This window comes from Onychomys torridus, chromosome 6 (assembly GCF_903995425.1).
Source record: "Onychomys torridus chromosome 6, mOncTor1.1, whole genome shotgun sequence".
Classification (NCBI taxonomy): Eukaryota; Metazoa; Chordata; class Mammalia; order Rodentia; family Cricetidae; genus Onychomys; species Onychomys torridus.
In genome coordinates, this window is record NC_050448.1 from 76680573 (window position 1) to 76703107 (window position 22535).

The window sequence follows — 22535 nt, forward strand, 5'->3', positions numbered from 1 at the left end:
TTAATTGCGTTTGGAGTAGAAAGCACAGAAAAAGAGAAAAAACTTAGTGGTGGTTCAATATACATCTTCAGGTGCATGCAGGTGCATTATCCCAGGTTCATGCAAGTGCATTATCCCAGGTACATACAGGTGCATTATCCTAGGTGCATGCAGGTGCATTATCCCAGGTGCATACAGGTACATTATCCTAAGTGCATGCATATGCATTATCCTAGGTACATGCAAGTGCATTATTCCAGGTACATGCAGGTACATTATCCCAGGCACATTCAGGTACATTATCCCAGGTACATGCAGGTGCATTATCCCAGCTACATGCAAGTGCATTATCCTAGCAAATTACAAACAGCTCTTTCCTATTTTATTTTTCAGAAGACCAGTCATTTTCAAAGATAAGATTTATTTTATAGAAGACTACTTAAGTTAGACACAAAGAAGAACTCATGCCTACAGAATGATGATTTATTGAGAATGATTGGCATATCTATTTCCCTGGAGACGTATTAAGAATACTTCTTCTGTCCTGAGCATAGAAGTAAAATACATTCAACTCTTCCTAGAGTCAAAAACATTTCATGGGTTCTGCCTCTTTCTCCAGCAGCTAATTGATTGCTAGCCTTGCCCCCAACCTGCCACTGTTTTAATGAGTAGGTGATATTTGGGAGAACTTTTAGTAACTAACCTTAAAAAAAAAGGTGTTAGTGTTCTAGAAATGTTCAAATCTAGGTAGCACAGGCTGAACATGAATTCACAAGAACAGACTGGCCAGGGGCAGGATGGGGCTTGGTATATCTAAATGTGTTTTTCTCTAAGGTCACCAGGAGGGAGGAAAGCAGCTGTACTCTAGATGTTGGATGTTTGGAGTTTTCAGGACATGGGTGTGTTCTGCGAACCTGCCCCTTTATCCCCAGTCTCCTCTCTCGATTGCCTCCCTTCGGCCATGACTACCGCAGTGTGTGAAGCCTTACCTGGTCTCACTCAGGACAAAGTCTCAAGCAAGATGCTGACTGATGCTTCCTGGGGCACATTTTAAGATCAGATGTCACCAGAGCCAAGAATACTCTGTCTGTCCAATGCTGGGGTGTGTCAGGAGCTTTTCAGATGGGGTAGCCTCCTGCTCCTAAGGGTCCTTTGTGATTTTTTAGGAGAAAGTATTTCCTGGATAATAGAGTTGAAAACAACTAATCAGAAGAATTAAAGATGTTGTAGAGTCACAATAACGTCAGTCTTAGCTGTTTAATATTCTGGGGAAAGGATACAGTGTCCAAGCAAGGATTTGTCAAGTACACCGCACTGTCTCAAGGGTACTGGGGCAAAAGTGAGGCTGCTGTCTGTCCTCCCAACACCACCCAGGGCCTGAGTGAAGAGGCCTGTGACTCAGAGCTGTCTGTACACACATCCAGGCTCTGTACAGGAGGCTGAGCTCTGGAGAAGACGACGCCCCTATAGTTAGAGACTGTCCTATCAGAGTGAGCCCCTACAAGCCATGAGAGCTGGAGGGCCACCAGCAACAGTGGGACACCCAGCTGGTCCCAGAGACCTTAGATGAGAATGGGCCCTACGCCAGAACCTGAAGGAGTAACCAAGACAGAGTCAGGGATGGAGGTCGTTCTTGGTTTAGAGAAGAGGAAATGAGAAGTAAAGCCCCACTCTGCGCACCATGATGGACACACCCCTTCACAGTACCGGACAGTGCAGACATAACAAGAGCAGCGTGAGGATGAGGAGCCCGGGTCTGGCCGAGGTGGATGGAGTGGTAGGGCTGGCATTAGGTGACTGAGAGACCTGAAGCCAGGCTAAGGTGACAGGTAGCAGGGGCTGTTACTGGCGCTGATAAGGAGAAAGGCAGGCTTCAGCAGTATTCGTGGGAACTAAAGCAGTGGCAGAGTGAAGAGGAGATTTCAAATTCAAGGCCGACCCTGCCAAACTGACCTGTCTGTGTTACTGTTAGTTCCATTGATCCTGACCCCACTGTGTGGTGATATTGTGTTCCTCCACCCTAATGAACTTATCTGAGGTCAGAGAACAGAACAGCCACTAGATACAGAGGCCAGAAAATGGTGGCACACATCCCTTTAATTCCATCACTTGGAAGGCAGGGATCCATCCGGATCTCTGTGAGTTCAAAGCCACACTGGAAACAGCCAGGCATGGTGACTCACACCTTTAATCTCAGGAAGTGAGGGCAGAAAGCAGAAAGGTATATAAGGTGTGAGGACCAGGAACTAGAGCTGGTTAAGCTTTTAGGCTTCTGAGTAACAGTTCAGCTGAGATCCATTCTGGATGAGGACTGGGAAGTTTCCAGTCTGAGGAAACAGGATCAGCTGAGGAACTGGCGAGGTGAGGTGGCTGTGGCTTGTTCTGCTTCTCTGATCTTCCAGCATTCACCCCAATACCTGGCTCCAGGTTTGTTTTTATTAATAAGACCTTCTAAGATTTGTGCTATACCACTGCCACTCAGGACCTTAAAGGCTTTTCTGCACCTGAATGACCTTGGCCTCGGGCCTCTGTTCCTTCTAGGTTTCAATGAAGAAGGAAGCCTGTATGTTCTGAAGGGTGATCGCACGATAGAATTTGATGGGGAGTTTGCAGCGGACGTCTTGGTGGAATTTCTCCTGGATGTAAGTATTTAGGAGGTGGCCTTGTGTGCAACTGTCCCATAGTGGACAGGCTACACTCTGACGCAAGAACAAAGGAGCTGGAGAGCCTGGCATGGCATAAGGCATTACTCAGGCTTCACAAAACAGCAAGGGGTACCTATAGTGGAATCTACTTTTACTGGGAAGCAGGCCCTTAAGTCACTGAAGAAATTGTTGTAAGTGACCAATGGTGGTGTGTGTGTGTGTGTGTGTGTGTGTGTGTGTGTGTGTGTGTGTAACAGAAGTGACATGGTAGTCTCTTACCAGTTACACACTCATACCTGCTGGCATTTATTGACATTGGCACAGTGACACTGAGAGAGAGAACCAGGGAAAGAGGGGGCGAACCAGTCACCTGAGATGGAAGTGGGGAGCCACAGGCCTGATCGCCCTGAGTCTTCTGAGCTGTGTAAAGGAGGGACAGTGGATTGGTGAGATGGCTCATAGGGTAAAGGCACTTCCTGCGATGCCTGGTGACCTGCATTCAGTTCCCCGGCCCTCTGAACTAACTCTCAAAAGTTGTCTTCTAACACCCTCCCTACACACACAATGGTGTGTACACACCCTCCCACACACAAAATAAGTAAATGTAAAAAGACAAGTTGTTTTTATAAGGAAAGACATAGCTAAAGAAAAAAACACCTCTCTCTCTCTCTCTCTCTCTCTCTCTCTCTCTCTCTCTCTCTCTCTCTCTCTCTCACACACACACACACACACACACACACACACACACACACACAAAACAAAACAAACAAAAAAAAAAACACCACCACCACCAACAAAACCAAAACCAAAACCAACCACATTGACTTTCAGCCATGGAGGTATCACACCCTCAAATCCATAAGTTCCAACAGAGGGGAAATGCTACAGAATACTTCGGCTGTGTATAAAATCACACTGCTGCTCATAGCTGTGAGGCTAACGGCTTTGGAACCTATGCTCTGCACAGACAAAGAACCTAATTCTGCCATGAGTGGGGATCCAGTGAGCCAGGAGGACTGTGCATGAAAGGCCAGCCTGGGTTCTGTGGGGCAGCCTGGGCTCTGTGGGGCAGCAACTCCATCCTTAGAGCAAGCAGCAACAATAGCACAAAGAGCTCACAGCTGGCCATCTCCACTAGCAGTTTTCCTGCAGCCACCAGCAGTCTATTGCTTTCTCTCTGTCTTGTCAAGAGCCAGAGAAGGGCAGAAACAGGCTGCCAAATACAATGTCCACAGTCTCTGCTTGGCTCTCTCATTAGTGTAGAAGTCCTGGGGAATTTCAAGAAAAGCAACATTGTACGTCTGGACCAGCATGGCACTGCTCCAGACTCCCCAGCTAAAAGGAAGCTTCTGGAAGGAAGACTACAGGCTTTAAACGATGAACAGTGTGATTGGCCCACAAAAGCAACAGACCAGAATTAGAGCAGTGTTTAGACTTAATCAAATTGGGGCTCCATCTCTGTAAACCACAGATAATTCTGTTCTCAGAATGTGGTCTGTCTTAGTTATGGTTATTATTGCTGTGATGAAACACCATGACCAAAAGTAGCCTGGGGTGGAAAGGGTTTATTTGGCTTACATATCCTGGACCACAGTGCATTGAGGGAAACCAAGGCAGGAACCAGGCAGGACAGGAACCAGGAGGCAGAGGCCATGGAGGAGTGCTGCTTATTGGCTTGTTCCTCGTGGCTTGCTCAGCCTGCTTTCTTATAGCACTCAGGTCCATAGCCTGTGTGGTACTACCCTCCCACATCAATCATTAATTAAGAAAATGCTCTATAGGCTGTTCTTATGGTGGAGGCATTTTCTCAACTGAGGTTCCCTCCTCTCCGATGATTATAGCTTGGTCAAGCTGACATAGAACTTGCTAGGGCATGGCCTTGGTCTTCAAGATGGGTGCTATGAGGCTAATGATGAGATGGACTGTATCAGGACCCCATTTATCACACATCCTTATTCAGATCCAGGGAGAGAAGGAAACTTGCCTCATCATTTTCTTAAAAGTAAAGAATCATTTTCTTAAGACCTTTAGCAAACTTGCACCCACAGAGCCAGAACCGGGCCACTTTCCCATTGTTGATTCAAGTGTCAGGAGATGTTATAGAATAAACACAACTCAACTGGCAAAAAGGAAAAAAGAAGTCTTGTTTCTAAGATAATAGGGATGAAATTAGAGAGCACCACACTCATGAGTTTGGGCACAGAAAGGTGTATACTGCACACTGTGTCTGTTTTTTGATCACTGTGGCAAACCCCAAGGGAAACAACTAAAAAAAAAAGAGGGTTTGCTTTGGCTCTTGATTTTGGAGGTTTCAGCCCAAAGTCTGCTGAATTCCTTGTGTTGGGGTTGAGATGATGCAGAAATCTGTCAGCAGGAGCAAGGGGCTGAGGCTGCTTACCTCCTGCCGGCCAGAAAGCAGAGAGAGAAAGAGGAAGGCTCCTAGGACCAGATTCAGCCTACAAAGGCACATATTCCGTGACCTTCTTTCTCCCCTGCTAATTCTCATCAGGACCAATAGCATCATTAGATTTTAACGCTGTCAGTGGATTCATCCATCAATGGAGTCAGAGGCTTACTAATCTAAGCACATCTCAGTGAGTGAAACCTCAAGGTATGGGCCAAGCCTTCAACACTTGAGCCTTCGGAGAGACACTTCATATTCAAAGCACAGTGCAGGTTTTTTGCTTACATGTATAATTTAAGATAATTGAATGCTTTTTTAAAAGACACAGAGGAAGAGTGTGGTGGTATTGTGTTCCCCGAAATATTGTGCACTCTAATAAACTTATCTGGGGTCAGAGACAGAACAGCAACAATATTGAACACAGAGGATAGGCAGTGGTAGCACACACCTGTAATCCTAGCATTCCAGAGGCAGACATCCATCTGTTCAAGGATACAGACAAGCATGGTGTTCACGCCTTTAATCCCAGGGAGTGACGGCAGAAAGAGAAAGATATATAAGATGTGAAGACCAGAAACTAGAAGCATTGGGCTGATTAAGCATTTAGGCTTTGAGCAGCACAGTTCATTTGGATGAGGACTCAGAAGCTTCCAGTCTGAGGAAACAGGATCAACTGAGGAACTGCCAAGGCGAGGAAGCTGTGGCTTGTTCTGTTTCTCTGATCTTCCAGCATTCACCCCAATAACTGGCCTCAGGTTTGATTTATTAATAAGACCATTTAAGATTCATGCTACAGAAGAGAATCTGTATAATGCTGATTACAACAGTCAGGAATGGGGTTGAACATGAGGAGATTGTGAACTGAGGGGTACAGTGTCAGCAGGCAGGAAGAATAAGTGGGGTTTCCTTCCTTTGAGACAGTGCACAGTATGGTCAGCACAACAAATATAAACATGCATTTCAGAATTGCTAAGAGGGTACACAAATGTTCTCATCACACAAAGGTAAGTGTTTGAGATAATGGGTGTTAGCTATGCATTTCACCATTTGTTCATATATCCTAGCACTTTATGTTCCAGCAATACAAACAGTTGGGGCTAGGAGATGGCTCAGAGGGTACAAAAGCTTGCTGTGCAAGAACAACCATCTGAAGGCCTGGCTCTGAGTCCCCAGCACCCATGTACAAAGCCTAGCATGTCTTCCTGTATCTGCAAACCCAGCTGAAGGAGACAGGCAGGCCTGAGAGATGGCTGGCCAGCCAGCCTAGCCAGAAAGGTGGGCTCCCAGTTCAATGAGATAGCCTGTCTCTCGGCAAGAGAAAGACACAGGAAGACATTGGTATCTTGCTCTGATCTCTACATTTGAGCATACAAGTCTCACACATTCACATGTGCACAGTACAGTCTCTCTCTCTCTCATTCTTTCTCTATATACACACACATCCTCTCCCCCTCTCTCTCTGTGTGTGTGTGTGTGTGTGTGTGTAGTTATAATTGTCAATCTATAACTTAAGATACAATTTTAAAAAAATAACTCGTAAGAGGAATAGAATGGTGCCCAGGACAACCATCCCCAAGTTAAGACCAAATCTTCCTGGGGGACTGCTGCCATGAGCAATGGGGCAGTATGGGATGTGAGCTGGAGACTTTAGCCTTTGTGTCCACATACAGAATCCCATATACACATACAATGACACACACACACACACACACACACACACACACACACACACACACACACCCCTCCAAGGCTAGGGAACATGGCCTACCCTTCATGTTCTTTGCATCCCACTGCCTATTTTGCACAATTTCTTCACGTGACCCTTCTCTCCAAAGTGTTCTACCTTCCACTGGGGGGTGTAGTTGGAGAGCTTCTCTCCAGGTTCCATCAAGCCTCTGCAGTCCCACAACCCATGTATAAAATAATCATACAGACACTTATATTATTTATTTAAACTGCTTGGCCATTAATGAGCTCAGGCCTACCACTGTCTAGCTCTTACTCTTATATTTAGCCCATTTCTGTTAGTCTATACTTTGCCACATGGCTTGTGGCTTACTGGTGTCTTTACATGTTGCTTCTCATGGCAGCGGCTGGCAGTGTCTCCCCTCCCCAGCCTTCTACCTCCCACAATTCTCTTCTCTGCTTGTCCCGCCTGTATTTCCTGCCTGGCTACTGGCCAATCAGCATTTTATTTATACAGAGTGATATCCACAGCAGGGGGGAGATGATCTCTCTTATTTGAACATCTTTATGTCTCTCTGTGTGTGTCTGTGACCATGTCTGTGCCTCTGTGTGTGCGATTTCAGCTCATTGAAGACCCCGTGGAGATCGTGAATAACAAGCTGGAAGTCCAGGCCTTTGAGCGCATCGAGGACCAGATCAAGCTCCTCGGCTTTTTCAAGAATGAGGACTCCGAATGTAAGTCTCCTGTCAGCACAGGCCTGAAGGCTAGCCCCTTACCAGGTGTGCGAGGCTGTCCCAGCAGAGGGTGTGGCTCACATCTCTTCTGCGGGGGCAGTAGGAGCTGAATTTCTTCTAGTTGTCTGTGCAAAGGGACACGTGTGCAGGAATTGTGCAAAATCGGCAGTGAGATGGAAAGAACATGAAGGGCAGGCCATGTTCTCTAGCCTTGAAGATGTGTGTGTGTGTGTGTGTGTGTGTGTGTGTGTGTGTGACTGTGCATGTGTATGTGTGTGTGACTGTGCATGTGTATGTGTGTGTGATTGTGCATGTGAATGTATGTTATTGTGTGTGTTACTATGTGTATGTTAATGTATGTGTTATTACATGTGAGTGTTATTGTGTGTGTAAGAGTGTATGTGTTATTATGTGTGTGTTCTACAGAATAAACAAATGCCCTCTTCCTTCCTCTACTCTCCCATCAGGTTCTTCTCCTGTAAAGTGGGACACACAGTGGCCATCTCCCTGAAGTGGTTCCTGTGGTCACTAGCTGGAGAGCTTCCCTGTCAGCTGGAGAGAATTAATCGAATTTTGGGTGGAGATGGGCTCAGTAGTTGCTAGAAAATATGGAAAATCGCTGGCCAAGCCCGCAGCTGGCCATCAGTCTGTGCCTTTGATGCCACCACACCCTTGGGCAGCCTCCTGTGAAGGCTCTGTGGCCAGGTTGTGGGTGAGCAAAGGGGCCTCTCCCAGCATCACAGCAGTGGGGTGTGCAGGCAAGAGAGGGTGGAGAGTGGGCGTCTAGAGGAGCAGGGAGAAGAGAACAGGAAGGGTAACGTCTCGAGTAGCTAAAAAATGGAACAAAATGGAAGCAGGATCTGGGCCACAGCACACTCGAATGGACAGAAGCCATTCCTTCCAGCCCTCCCTCTCAGTTTGCCCCTGCCCTCTGTCCCCTCCTCTTCACTAACCACGGTGTGACAGAGCAGGAGGGGCCAAGGCCAAGATCAGCATAGAAAGTGCTTCCCAGGACCCTCCTTCCTCCCCACAGCACTGACAAAAAACAGAATGGCGCCATTTTGTTCCCACCTGGGATCGCCAGGGCCTGGGAGTGCCACATGACAGGACGTGAGGTTGTTCTGTCCAGGTGGTTATCTGCATTTTAATGGTGGTGAAGGGTGGGACACAAAGGTCTGATGAACTGTCTCTTGTCTCTCATGGATACAGAAGCCAGGATGTAAATTCCAGGAGCCTAACTTTGACATTCATACCCCTAACTAGTGGGCTATGCTTGCAAGGCCATGGGAGCCTTGTCAGGGGACGGTGAATGTGATCATGAGCGTAGGCATAAAATGAGAGTCACCTGCAAGGGATTGGGGCTTCCTGATTTTGTTTATTTGTTTGTTTGTTTGTTACTTTTCTTATATAATGGTAGCAATAAGACCTGAGATGGAGACGAGATCATAGAGTACATTTTCTGACTTTGAAAGAGAAACTGAGTCACTTCCAAGAGTGCAGCTTTGTGACTTTAGGTATCAGGCTTAAAATAGCAGCAAACGATTCCCAGTGAGGGCTGGAAGCGCCAGGCTCTTCAATTCATGAAAGACATGGTTGATAAGACACATGGGATGGTGGCAAAGGAGGGGCCACACTCACTGCCTGTCCTGTCACTGCTAACGTTCTTCTCTCATCACTGGATGCAATTTAGCCAGCTTGGTCCCTGCTCTTCATGGACCCAAGCATCGTTGCATCCAGATAACTGACTCTTCTTTTTAGTCACAGTTATAATCTTCATTTCTTGTGACCTGTAAGCGGGTTGAAACCCAACTATATCTTTCCATAGCATGTTATGTTTGGAAAAATAGCAATGAGGCTTTTACTTAGGAATACATGCATAGATGTTGCCCAACTTGTTTTCTAATTATTATTAAACTCAAAATACTAGTTGATGGTGGTAGCTTGTGTCTATAGGGCCAGCACTTGGGATGTAGAGGCTGGAGGATCACAAGTTGAAGGCTAGCCTGTGCTACAGGAAACCTTGTAATTTGAAGTTAAACTTAGTTAGATGGTTAAGTAAGTTCACCATTTTTTGAAGTCAACAAATAAGCTCCCAAATTCTTCAATGTTTATAATTCACTGTTTTAATTTACTTCCCAGTTGATACACTGCTTTCTGTTAGTGGAGAGGTGATTTCTAACCCAAAGGTTAAAGGAGACGGGATTATGTGAGCAGGTTTAGATGTTATCAAGGTCACATTTATGACATCCTTTTTATTTTTTAAGATTTATTTTCTTGTTGTATATACAGTGTTCTGCCTGCATGTATGCCTGCAGGCCAGAAGAGGGCACCAGTTCTCATTAACGATAGTTGTGAGCCACCATGTGGTTGCTGGGAATAGCACTCAGGACCTCTGGAAGAGCAGCCAGTGCTCTTATCCTCTGAACCTTCTCTCCAGCCCTATGACATCCTTCTATGAGAAATTCAGAATCACGAGCAAACCTTCATGACAGCCTTTCTGTGGATATTGAAGCTCAGGACTTTGAGGGAAAACACATGACAGGAGTCCTTTATGAGCTGTGGTCATTGCAGCCACACACGAGCACACAGACTGGGCAATGCTCCCCAACTCTACTGTCCCAGGGTTATCCCTTGAATGCTCCACCCACAACAGCGTGCTTTGGGTCTTTGTAAGGCAGATGGTGGCCTTTCGGACATTTCTCTTCAGGGATTCCAACGTGTGCTGTTAACCGGTCACTAAAACCTGAGGCACTAAAATGGGTGTAGACTCCTGATAGACAGAGAAAGGGCATGAGGAAACTCTAAGATGAGGCTTTACTGGTGTGTGTGGGAGGGGGGCCTGATGCTTAGATTTCACAAAACCAGACAAGTGACAGATCCAGGCATCCTAAATGAAGGTCCCGTGAATTTTGAGTCACCCACCTCCACCTTTAATCCTTTGGTTTGCTTGCTTTGAGAAAGGATTTCACTATGTGACTCTGGCTGGCCTGGAACTTGCTCTGTAGACCAGGCTAGCCTCAAACCATGCCAACCTCTCCAGTTTTCATCTTGACAACGGCATGGATCAGACTTCTAAGAGAAGAGGCTTCTCACTCAGATCAGATCATCATTGGGCTAGGAGCTCACAGCTCGCGGACATGGCAAGAGACTGAACAGGGATGTTGGGGGATGGGCAGGACTTGTGGGGGGCTGCTGCCAATCTGGTGCTGCTCTCGCTATTGCCCTTCCTCTGTTTGGTCCTTCTCTCTGCTCTCTCAAATGCTTCTGTCTGCCTTCTCTACCTCAACCCTGTCCTCCACCCAAAGCACCCAGCTACGTCTTTCTGACTGCCATGACTTTAGGGACGCCTGTGTCGGTGTACGGCATCAGGAGGTACCAGATCAGCATTCCTGTACACTTCAAACCTCTCTCAAATGTGTGCTGTTGTTATGTCTTTTAGAACAACTGACATGTAGTGTGGTTCTGTAAGTGTGTGCCTGCGTGTGTGCATTCATGTGTGAGTGCCAGTGCATGTGTGCACATGTGCATGTGTGCACGTGTGCATGGGTGTGTGGGAGAATGTGTTCATGTAGGTGTGAGTACAGCAAAGAACAGACTTTATTATTACTATTTATTTATTTATTTATTTATTTATTTATTTATTTATTTATTTATTTTAAGGAACAGAGTCTCTCACTGGCCTGGGACTTTCCAAGTAGGGGCCAACCACCTCAGGGATCCACTTGTCTCTGCCTCTTCAGCACTGAGATGACAGGCTTCTGTCACCTGCCTGGTTTTATTATGTGGGTTCTGGGGACTGAACCCCAGACTCAAGTCCTTGAGTTTTTTGGGCAGCTACTTAACTGAGATGTTTCCCCAGCCTCATGGCTCCTAAAAGCCAGTGCCCTCCCCAGGCCAAGCGTCGCTTAACGTTAGTGTGTTTGTCTATCTTACCTGGGCATTGCTGAGCCAGCATTATTGTAAAATCACCTATGACCGAATCTTATACAAGGCTGCCTCATTCCAGAGCATGAAATCCAACAAAACGGAAAAGTGCCAGTCTTCTGAAGAGTAAATCCTAGGCTTGGGATTATAGGGCTATAAAATTTACTTATGACAAAGGCCACCATTCCCATCCCTGACTGAAGGCCTGACTCCAGATACCTCATGCATTCCTGCCCAGGTGTGGTAAAGTGCAGTGTTCTCACATGGGTGTGGCTCCTTCCTTCCGTGACGAATTTGGATAGAGGTTTGAACCATAGGCTTGGTTTAAAATAATCTTAGAAGGTCAGGGTTTAAAAGTAAACCTCTTTTTAGTCTTTGAAATTTTCATACATATACACAATATATTTGATCATATTCACCACTCACTGCCCCCTTGAATTCCTCCCAGGGCCCCCCTATTATATCTCATGTCATCAAACTGCCTTCTAAATATTTATATTCAACCAAGTGTGGTGGCACAGGCTTTTAATCCCAGCAACTGGGAGGCAGAGGGAAGTGGATCTTTGTGAGTTTGAGGCCAACCTGGTCTATAAAGTGAGTTCCAGGACAGCCAGGCTTCATAGTGAGACCCTGTCTCAAAAAACAAATCAACAGAAAACAATAAATAAAAACCTATGCTTCTAGCCATAGATTTATGCAGCTCCCAGGCCTGGGCAGAAGCTTCTCACTGCAGTGGGTAAATGCAAAGAGTGAGGGACGGTGGTGTTCAGTGTAGGGGGTATCTCTACCAACCCCGGTCCCCCAAGGTCGGGGAATGTGATAGAAAGGGGGGCAGAAAGCATGTAAGAGCTGGAGGAGGAAGATGTGAATGTAATGCTTCTGAGACTGTAAGATGTACCTGGGAGCCCTCTTCTGGGGAAGCCTGAAGCACTTCACAGGGTCCTGTCTTTCTGTTAACTGTAAATAAACACAGTGTGGTAGGTCTTCCTATTGTGAGCTTTATGTAGAGACTGCATCCTCAGTGGGTGCATTTGGGTGAAAGGAGTTTTTGTTTTGTTTTGTTTTTTCTTTGATTGGGGGGTTTTCCATGTATTTTTTTTCTTCCTCTTCTCCAGTTTCCCCTATTTCTTGCTTTCTGTTCACAAACCTGTGGGAGAAGAAGGCTTCTCTTGAGTGACTGGATACCAGTCAATTTTAACACCAATAATCTTTTTTAGATGGTATTCAATAGTTACCTAACACAGTTCTCTCCAAGGGTGCAGTTGGCCTCTTGCAAATGTTTCTTTCTCCCGTGTCTTCTTCCCTCCTAGATTACAAAGCCTTCCAAGAGGCAGCTGAACACTTCCAGCCTTACATCAAGTTCTTTGCCACCTTTGACAAGGGGGTAAGTACCTGTGAAAACCTGATTTAAACACGTTCAGCAGCACTGACAATTAAGTTTGAACTCTCCACTATCCTTCTTTGCCTCTTTGTCCAGAAGTGTTAGAAGAGTCTGGAAAACCACTTCTGAGGACATGGTCTCTGTAGCCAAGCCTGTAATCCAAAAAGAAGGGCTAACTAATGACTCCAGTGTAGTCTAAATTCAAAGGAAGTTTGCCCTCATTGATTGAGGTTCACAATTGGGACAACTTTTGAGCAAAAAAAAACCCCGGCAAAATGGTGATAATGACCAATGCTTAAGTGCTTATGATGTGCAGGGATGGGCATTCCCATTTTCTCAAAGGCCTGTATGAGCAGCCAGTGTTCTCACTGTACAGAGGGAATGACCAAGGCAGGGAGTGATGGATGGATTCGATCACAGTCAGTGATGGGTAAACCTGGATGGAGTCTGAGCCTCAGCTGATGTCAAAGATGCTGTACTGTACAGCTGTGCTCAGAGAAGGAAGCCACGGGTGGAGTGTGTGGCTGGAGTCTGGCCATTGCAAGCATGCGGTAGATGTTAGCTCACTGTCAATAAAAAGACATCTGGACCCAGGGGGAGGGGTTGTCACAGAAGTGTTGGGCGAGGATGAATGCAGAAGCCCAAGTTGGATCTATCACTGGCCTCTGGTTTGGCTAAGCCAGGGGTGACTAAGAATTTGTAGGCTAAGAGCTCTGAGTGCTGGGGATGTGGCTCAGTTAATATATCACTTGTCTAACACTCAGCAAGCCCCAGGTTTGATGTCCAACACCGAATCCTTAAGCGAGATGTTCAAGGTCATCCTCGGCTACCCGGGGAGTTCAAAGCCAGCCTGGTTACATGAGACCCCATTGGGAAGAAAAGAACTAATCTAATAGAATCAGATCAGGTGCTCATCAACAGAGGAGTCGTTATAGGAAGTGCGGGGCTGGAGAGATGGCCCAGCAGTTAAGAGCAACGGCTGCTCTTCCAGAGGACCCAGGTTTGAGTTCTGGCACCCATAAAGTGGGTCACAATTGTCTGTAACTCTAGTTCCGAGGATTCTGATGTCCTCACTGGCCTCTCTGGGAACCAGGCACACAAGTGGTGTACAAAACATTCATACACATAAAATAAAAATAAAATCGATAAAATGATATGCACACATAATGATTTTTTTTTCAGCCACAAAGAATGAAGTTAAGTTGTTTGCAGGAAAATGATGTATGCAATGGAAATCATCTTATGGAGTGAACTGAGTCAGTCTAGGGACACGGTTATCACATTTTCTCTCATGCACAGGTTCTATATTTTATATAGATATACAAAACCGTGTAATATACATGACATGAAATTAGAAGTAAAGCTTTCTTAGGAAAACAGTAAGGGAGACAAGGGCAGTGAAGTATGGAGAGATTATACAGTTGCAAGAAAATGGCCTTGGCCTGATGTAACCCAGTATAATTTTTAAAACAATTAAAGAGGGTTCATGTGAAGGGAAGAAAGGAGAGAACCCTGAGCAGGTGGGCTTGGCTAATCACCAAAGCCCTAGTTTTCTGAATGACAGTCTATTGTGAGTTCAGGGCAGAGTTTGTTCTAAAAAGCGCCTCCCAGTCCACCCAGAGTGTGACTCTGTCCCTGTTCCTTTGAAGAAGGGGAGGCCTGCGAACCCCCCAAGCTGCTTTACTACCAACGAAGACAGAGTCCCAAGTGCCTCGTGGCCTTGTGAGGTTCACACTCTTTGAAAAGAAAAAGGCAGTCTCTGCACCTCCCTATGGAACACAGAAAGGGGACCAGGCTGCTGCCACCTGGGGCTTGCAACCAACAGGTTATTCCCCAGTGGGAGGTGGTGGGATCCAGAAGGCACAGCTGCAGTCTCAACAGTGTCCAGCAGGGGGCGAAAGAGCGAAGAGCAGGAAAAGTAATAAAACTCCAGGGGGGAGACAGTGCTGTTTGCAAAGGGCATCTGACCATGACAACGAAGAAAAACCCTCACATAATTGGAGATTGCAAATCTGAGCTTAAACAAAACAAAACAAAAAACAGACTTGAAGCTACTGAGGACATTACAAAGACGGGGAAGAAACGGCTGTTAGCAACACAGGATCAGTTTGGGGCCGGTTTTTCACACATTGAGAACACATTCAACACAGTGTTTCCTTCCTTCCTCCCTTCCTCCCTCCCTTCCTTCCTTCCTCCCTTCCTTTCTCTCTCTGTCTCTCTGTCTCTCTGTCTCTCTGTCTCTCTGTCTCTTTTCATGAACTCATCCATTCATTTAGCAAGTATTTACTGAGTGACTTCTAGGCTTCCAGGACTCAACAGCATCGAGCAGGACATGTGATTGGCCTTGCAGAATTTAGAGTTTAGTGTGAGAGGTGAAAGGACAGAAGGTTAGTAAAAACCCAGTAATCCATCAAGGGGGGAATTGTTAACAGGGTGAGAGGACATAGTTCTCAACTGCAATCAATAGATGCCGCTTCCTCTAACGACCTTTTAAAAGTCTTTGTGTGGGCCAACGGGACAGCTCAGCAGGAAAGGCGCTTGCTGTATGGCCTGATGACCTGGGTTCAATCCCAGGACCCACATGGTGGAAGGAAGGACCAACTCCCATAAGTTGTTCTCTGACCTCCATATACACCCACTTGGCACATGCGTGTGTATGCACACACATAAAATAGATATATATGATATGTAGATATCATACGTATGATAAAGAAATGAAAAGAAGAACCTTAATCTGTGGGATTATTCCAAGAAATTTGTTGTTTTTTTTTTTTTTAGGGTTGTGACAGGACACAGGAATCTGAATTAGTTTTTGAAATATTTATTTTATTTTAATTATGCTTATGTGTGTTAGTGTGGCATGAGAGAGAGAGAGAGTGTGTGTGTGTGTGTGTGTGTGTGTGTGTGTGCAGGAGCCCACAGACAACAGAGGTATCAGATCCCCTTGGAGCTGGAGTTTCAGGTGGCCGTGAGCCTCCTAACACAGGTGCTGGGGACAGATCTGGTCCTCTGCGGAAGCACTGTACACTCTTTTTTTTTTTTTTTTTTAAGATTTATTTATTTATTATGTACACAGAAGAGGGCACCAGATCTCATTACAAATGGTTGTGAGCCACCATGTGGTTGCTGGGAATTGAACTCAGGACCTCTGGAAGAGCAGTCAGTGCTCTTAACCTCTGAGCCATCTCTCCAGCCCGTACTGTACACTCTTAACTGTGAGCCATCTTTCTAGCTCTAGGAATCTGAGGCTTAAAACAGAAACAAACTCTTCCCAGGGAACTTTACAGGACTCATAGGTTTGGGACCCACACAGATCCCTGTGGTATAGCTCAGGCTACCCTAAAGCTCAGACCCTGTGAGGAAGTGGTGGGAGAGGCAGGCTGGAGTCCACCTTTCACTGGCAGCCTGCGACGTGTCAGCTCTACGATCCCACACCATTCTGGCCTGCTCTTCACCTTCTGCCTGGGGACCAGTGAAATGAAGCCTTAGTCTGTTCTGAGTCACACTGGGGCCTGAAGGAGCTGGTGGAGAAGAGAGCTGTGGAGAAGGCCCAAGTCTCTGCTCAGCTGATTCTTCATCGCAGACCACGGGGACCAGCCTGTAGAACTGCAGTAAAGTCATGAGTCAAAATCCCCATGCATGCAAATGCTGGGAAAACGTTCCCTGTCCTTTGTAGTTTGCTTCAAAGTGTCAAAACTTATTCCAGCTAAAGGAAAAAAGAAAATCATGGGCAATTTCATTTTTATGGAACTCTCTGATATCTGAAAGTACATTGCATCATTATGGAATTGTGACACTCATGAGCCAGGTTTTGCTAGAGTCTTGCCCTAGACATAGAAGGTCCTGCTAACTCTTACAAACTGAACTAATAAATTCATTGGCCAGTCAACCCTCCCTCAGTCCTTGCTACCCAAGATGCAATTATGCAAGGCTGGAAGAAAGAAAAGTACAGGCGTACCGAGGAAGTGGTGAGGGAGGAAAGGTCCAGGAGACTGTAGGAAATCTTGGGGTCTTCCAGACCAAACATTAGGCCTCCTCAACAATCCAACGTTACATCCATACACTGAACATTGCAGACCCCGACAGTGGCATCCGGGGACCAGAGACCCTGTGCACAGGCACATGTACACACACAGGCATGCACATGCTGCTTGACATGTAGTTCTGACCAGCTCTCACCTTCAGGAAGTCATAACTACTTCCCCTGATGTAGGATGAATTAATGAGAACTAATGACAGAAAGACAAAGCAACAGCTCGTTAGAATGTAGGCTGCCCATGTAGTGTTTACAGAATATCTACAGGTTCCTTTCTTTACACGGTCAAGGAGAAGGGAATCCTCAGAAGGAACGGATGTTGGAACACCGGAAACTAGACAGAATGCTTTCTTTAGCCTCTGGGTGTGGATAGAAGGCCCTTCCCTTCTATCCTGATGAATTGCTCACCCAAATTGTTCGTATGTAAAACAGCAGAGTGACAGCTCTGTGCACGTTCAAAGCGAGCTCTGCATAACGCAACCAACCTAAGGCCCTTTGCACCTGTGGCCAGCGCATGGTAAGCAGGCTTTGTGCTCCATAGTATTACATAGTAATCATTTCTTGTCCCCCGGAAGGAAGCCTGGCTCTTAGAACATAGACTGAGTGAGTGAGTGAGTGAGTGAGTGAGTGAGTGAGTGAATGAGTGAATGAGTGAATGAATGAGTGAACCCAGAGAGCAGGGCCTGCCATTTTTAAGCTTGTGCCATAGGCAGGCTTGCAAAGGACTGTGTCAATACAGACCCTGGTCTGTTTGCTCCTCCACCCCCACAGACCCCTTCCTCATTGCTGCATCATTCATATTGCACCTGCCCGAGAGGAGGCGGTCAAGTGGAAGGGAGACTCCACCCTCCTGCCTTTCTGACCAACGTGTGTGTGTGTGTGTGTGTGTGTGTGTGTGTGTGTGTGTGTGTGTGTCCCGGGGATTGAACCTCACCGGTGCTAATGAAGTTCCACAGTACTGCGTTTCATCACCCTCAGACACCTTTTTAACTTTTTACCTTGAGACAAGATCTTCATAAGTGAGACTAGCCTTGAACTCACTTGAGTTTACTCTGATGCTGGATTTGTGATTCTCCAACCTCAGCCTCCCTAGTGCTGGGGTCATGGGCTTACACTAAGGCCCAGCCTGACTGTAGCTCTTTCTGTGGTCTGTTGGCTTCAACCCTGCATGGGATGTTGGAATTCAAACTTGTCTTTTAGAATCTAGTGACCTGGAATCACTAGCAAGTGATGATGCTTGTGGACATAAGTGTTTCCACAGAAGAGGCCTTGTGTAAGAGCTTATGTAACACCCACCCTTCCCCCCATCAGTCCCAATCCCTGGGTTACTGGGTCATTGTGTTGGGGTTACTACCACAGGTGCCAGATCCTAGGCAATGCTGTGCAGTTTCAAGGGAGCCACTGTTCTGTCCTGTGCTTTCTTGGACCACAGCTCTGCGCTAGACAATGGCATTTGGCTTCCTATGGAGCCTTTCACATTCCAGGCCTCTCAAAGCATGTCACAATGAGAGGTCCTGAGCTCAGCAACTTTGCAGGCAAACACAGCAACCATTCTGCCCTGACAACACACTGGCCTGGCGTGTGGCCCCCTTAACAAGAGAGAAAAATGTGTCAGGCTACAGGCGCTTTCTTCCAGCTTAGTTATAGGATGAGCCACTCATCTTGGCTCCCTAGGAACAATCCACACTTCAGCACCGGAAGTCTTTTGTCCCAGGAAGCCTTTCCTCTCTAGGCAAAGCAGGATGACTAGTTGTCTTAGAGATGGACAGTTCTCAGGGCCCAACGAAACACCAAGCAAGCTTGGTACAGAGACAGAGCCCTAGTATTCTTCAGCTTAACTAGCAATTAGAGTTTATGAGCGGATCAAGGACAGGTGAATGGATTGGCTTTTGATTCTGTGAACACGAGTACTCTAATGGTTGCCATCAATTGCCTTTTCCAGCCAAATTAGTTCAGTTAAAGCCACCTTGTAAGCGTGTTCTCTTACCATCTGCTCGCTCCTCCAGCCCCGGCAAACACAGCTGAGGGAAGATAACCGTGCACTTACATTCTCCACTTGTTGTCCCAACTGTTCCTCGTCATGCTTATTCTCCAGATGATTCTTTTTCTATTGAATCTGCTTTGATCGCAGATCAAGTCCAGCCCAGACTAGAAGCGATAGAGTCCCTGCTACTTCAATGTTTAAGTTGAATTTGCCCTAAGCCCTCACGTTGTTAGCAGAGAGCACAAGCGCCCTCTCTTGGGGAGGTAGCCCACTGCTACTGTAGGCTAGTGTTCAAATGAATGACTGATTTCTACCTGTCACAGGTGGCAAAGAAGTTGTCCTTGAAAATGAATGAAGTTGGCTTCTATGAGCCATTTATGGACGAGCCCAGTGTCATCCCTAACAAACCGTACACAGAAGAGGAGCTTGTGGAGTTTGTGAAGGAACATCAAAGGTACTTGGGATGACATGTAGGGGATGGGGAGGAGTCTGGGTAATGGGCAAGAGCCTCTCAGTGTTGACGTCCAGAGTCACCAAGAGCAACAACCTAGACTAAGAACTGGCCAAGGTGGCGCTGTCAGTTACTGACAGTATCAAGGATGTCACCACTTCTGAATGAGGCTCTACATTTGCAGGTAGGGTTAGACCACTGCCTTCTAGTTGGCACCCCCCCCCCCCCCCCCCCCCCCCCCCGTCCACCCCAAGCCAGAGTAAGATATGAATGAAAGTACACTTACAATGACAACTTCCTGTATGGGAAGAACTTTGGCTACTCTCCAGCCTTATGGAGTTGTTATTCTCCCAATGTCTCAGACAGAGGGTAAGACTGAGTAATTAAATAATATAACCTGGGACAGTTCTACACATTCTACAGACAGCTTCTGGGATTGGGAGATCTGCTAGGACTCAGAGTATCTCTAGCAGGGATCCACAGAATTTTTCACTGCAGAACCACATAGTAAATATTTACACAGTTTTCTGGGGTCAAATGGCCTTTGTCGCAGCTGTTCAGCTCTGGGCTTGGAGCACGTAAACAGCCCATGCTCGTGTGTAAACAAATGGGTGTGGCAGTGTCCCAGGCAGGGTCTAGTTACACAAACAAGAGGCTTTGGCCTGGCCTGGCCCACCAGCTGGAGTCCTCTGCCTCTTCTCGGGAGGGAGGAGCCACCTGGGAACATGCGTCACGGGAGTGGACCCCCGGTTTCGCCTTTTCCTCCCTCCCTGACACGGACAAATGTGTTCAGTGAGCCTGAAGCGCATGACCCCTGCACCTAGACAGTCTGTCCCTGCAGAAAGACAACACGAGGTGGGGCCAACATGATGTTTATTGTTATGGTTTTTGATGGATGACCCTAATGATAAAAACTGGCATTCTGCATTGGAATAATTTTTGTCTGCCCCATTTCCTTGTTCAGGATTGCCTCTTAGCTCTCAGGAGTGGCCCCTATCTGTGAGGAGGGGACACTGGGAAGGTGCTGTCTCTGTTCCCTCTGACCTACCCATGTCTGTGACTAGGCTGAGTGGTTTGGGCCTAGTTCTCTCCTGACAGAGCAAGTAGAAAAGCTCTGCTTCCTTGGGGCAGAGATGGATTCAGGGCTCCTCAGGCATAAGCAGATGAACCAGTGTTTCATTTGCATAGAGCTGAGACTCAGTTTCTACTGTGACAATCCCTACTCAAGGAAGCTACCCCCCCTTCTTTTTTCCAGACCCACACTACGTCGCTTGCGCCCAGAGGACATGTTTGAAACATGGGTAAGGAAATGGCAAAGCTTTGTGGTGTGTGTCCCTCAAGATACCCTCTGAATACCAAGTCTTATTGACCAGGGTGGACATCTAGAGAGGAAAGTATTGGGAACATGGATGGCCTCATGCTCATGTCCATGGATCCAGTATGATCCTCTAGGTGATATTGCTCAAATTCATTTCAAATTCATGGTTGACTCCCATTCATGTGCCTGCAGCTGGGTCAGGCAGCCTAGTGGAAGAACCCCAGTCTACAAAGTCGTAGAGACCTGGATTCAAGTCTAGTATCTGCCATTGAGTATTCTTGTGTCTGTATCTTGTCATGTTGTCATGGGGACTTTTTTTGTGAGGACAAGTGAGATAGGGCATTTAGGACATGGCAGGCGCTTGGTTAATAAGTATCTAAATAATAAATATCTTGTCTCTGAAGATACTAGAGACAAAACTAAAGACAACTAGAGACACCAGAAGATGGAGAGGTCAGCTCCTCCTCTAGGTCTGTATCGTAGACTGTCAGGTGGCTCAAACAGTATCATCGACAGGCTTTGGAGGTGCACCACACTCCCACCTCAGCTCTACTCGGGGTCTATGGACAAAAAACAAGCAGAGTCTGGGGGCTGTTTTCTAGGCCATTGCTCATATTTCACTTAGAACTGCCAGCTCTCTGATGTAGGACAAATACCATGTTAGCCCATTTTACATAGAGAAAAACTATGATCATCCTAGGTTAATTACTCAAGGACACCACTAATAAGCATTAGTTCTTGAGGTGCAAGGCTATCCAGACCCGTATCTCATGTTTCCTCCAGTATCTCTCCCTAAAGTGGTCATGTCCCCACAGGCTACCACTGTGGTGTTAGGCATTAAGATGGAAACATTCATTTACTTAAAATTTAAACTCATAGTTGGGCATCATGGTTGAACAGGGAGTAACTTGACACTCCCAGCATTGAACTTGCTACAGTTTCTGAAGGCAAACATTTAGTGACCTGACCTTTAAAGGGCTTGTTACTGAACATAAAGAAATAGCAAATGCCTGTAACGTTGTCCAGATTTCTGACATTCCGACATGATGGCATCTAGAAAGATCAGCCTCCAGAACCACATGATCAAATTAAAAAAGAAAATCAAAAGTAAAACAAACCAAAAAAGCAGAACACTGCCCCCTAAATAAATCTCATAATATTTCAAGTAAGTTTACGGTTTTTATCTCGGGTCTCATTCATAGCTGTACGTGTTCCCACGTGGCCTGTGGGCTGCAAGTTAGACAAGCAAGCATTGCCTTTAAAAACTGGTTTTACTTTAAAATAATTTCAGATTTATAAAGTAATGTGAAAAATCTATTATCTCTCCACCCAGAGTCCTCAAACGTTGATATTTTACCACCTTAGTTTTTTCTCTCTCTTCTCATATATATTAATATGTTCATATGCAAATACATATATGTACATATATTTCTGTGCTATTTGAGAATTTTGTAGCTGATACAAAAATCCCAAAGTATTTCAAGTGCTTTTCTCTCATAGCCATAGTGATTAAAATCCAGAAATCATTGAAGGCAAGCCTGGTCTACAGAGTGAGTCCCAGGACAGGCAGAACAGCTACACAGAGAAATCCTGTCTTGAAAAACAAAACAATCCAGAAGTCAATATTTATCTAACTGTATCTAACTGTATCGACCTTACTCAAATTGGGGAGAGTCCCACTAGTATCCTTTTTTGCAAGAGAAAGCCTCTTTGACAGTGTATCTAATGCAGATTCTGACACTTGCACTTGGCTGTTCTATTTCTCTATTGCCCTTGAACCTAGAACAGGCTCCCAGTCTTTCTTCAGAACATGAATACCATTTTAAAGGGAGAACACTTACTGCTTCGTCTCACCTCTGGTGACTTCTCTCCTTTTCTTGATCACCGAGGCACTGGGAAGGGAGAGAACGGAACTGCAGAAATACTCCTACTCCAGGACTCTCCTCTCTGACACCAGGATCCCCACGGCTGTGTCCCCTCCCTGCCCCTGAG

General features: G+C 46.2%; 1 protein-coding gene across 2 annotated transcripts in view; it reads left to right on the forward strand.

The window, feature by feature from the left end:
- Casq2 (calsequestrin 2) overlaps nucleotides 1-22535 on the forward strand; it is a 67306-nt gene that overhangs the window by 25126 nt on the left and 19645 nt on the right. For both annotated transcript variants that reach the window (XM_036191083.1, XM_036191084.1), the window contains exons 3-7: nucleotides 2521-2621; nucleotides 7338-7449; nucleotides 12684-12757; nucleotides 19098-19228; nucleotides 20481-20526. In XM_036191083.1, the coding sequence (XP_036046976.1) occupies nucleotides 2521-2621; nucleotides 7338-7449; nucleotides 12684-12757; nucleotides 19098-19228; nucleotides 20481-20526 (464 nt within the window). The remainder of the gene's footprint in view (nucleotides 1-2520; nucleotides 2622-7337; nucleotides 7450-12683; nucleotides 12758-19097; nucleotides 19229-20480; nucleotides 20527-22535) is intronic.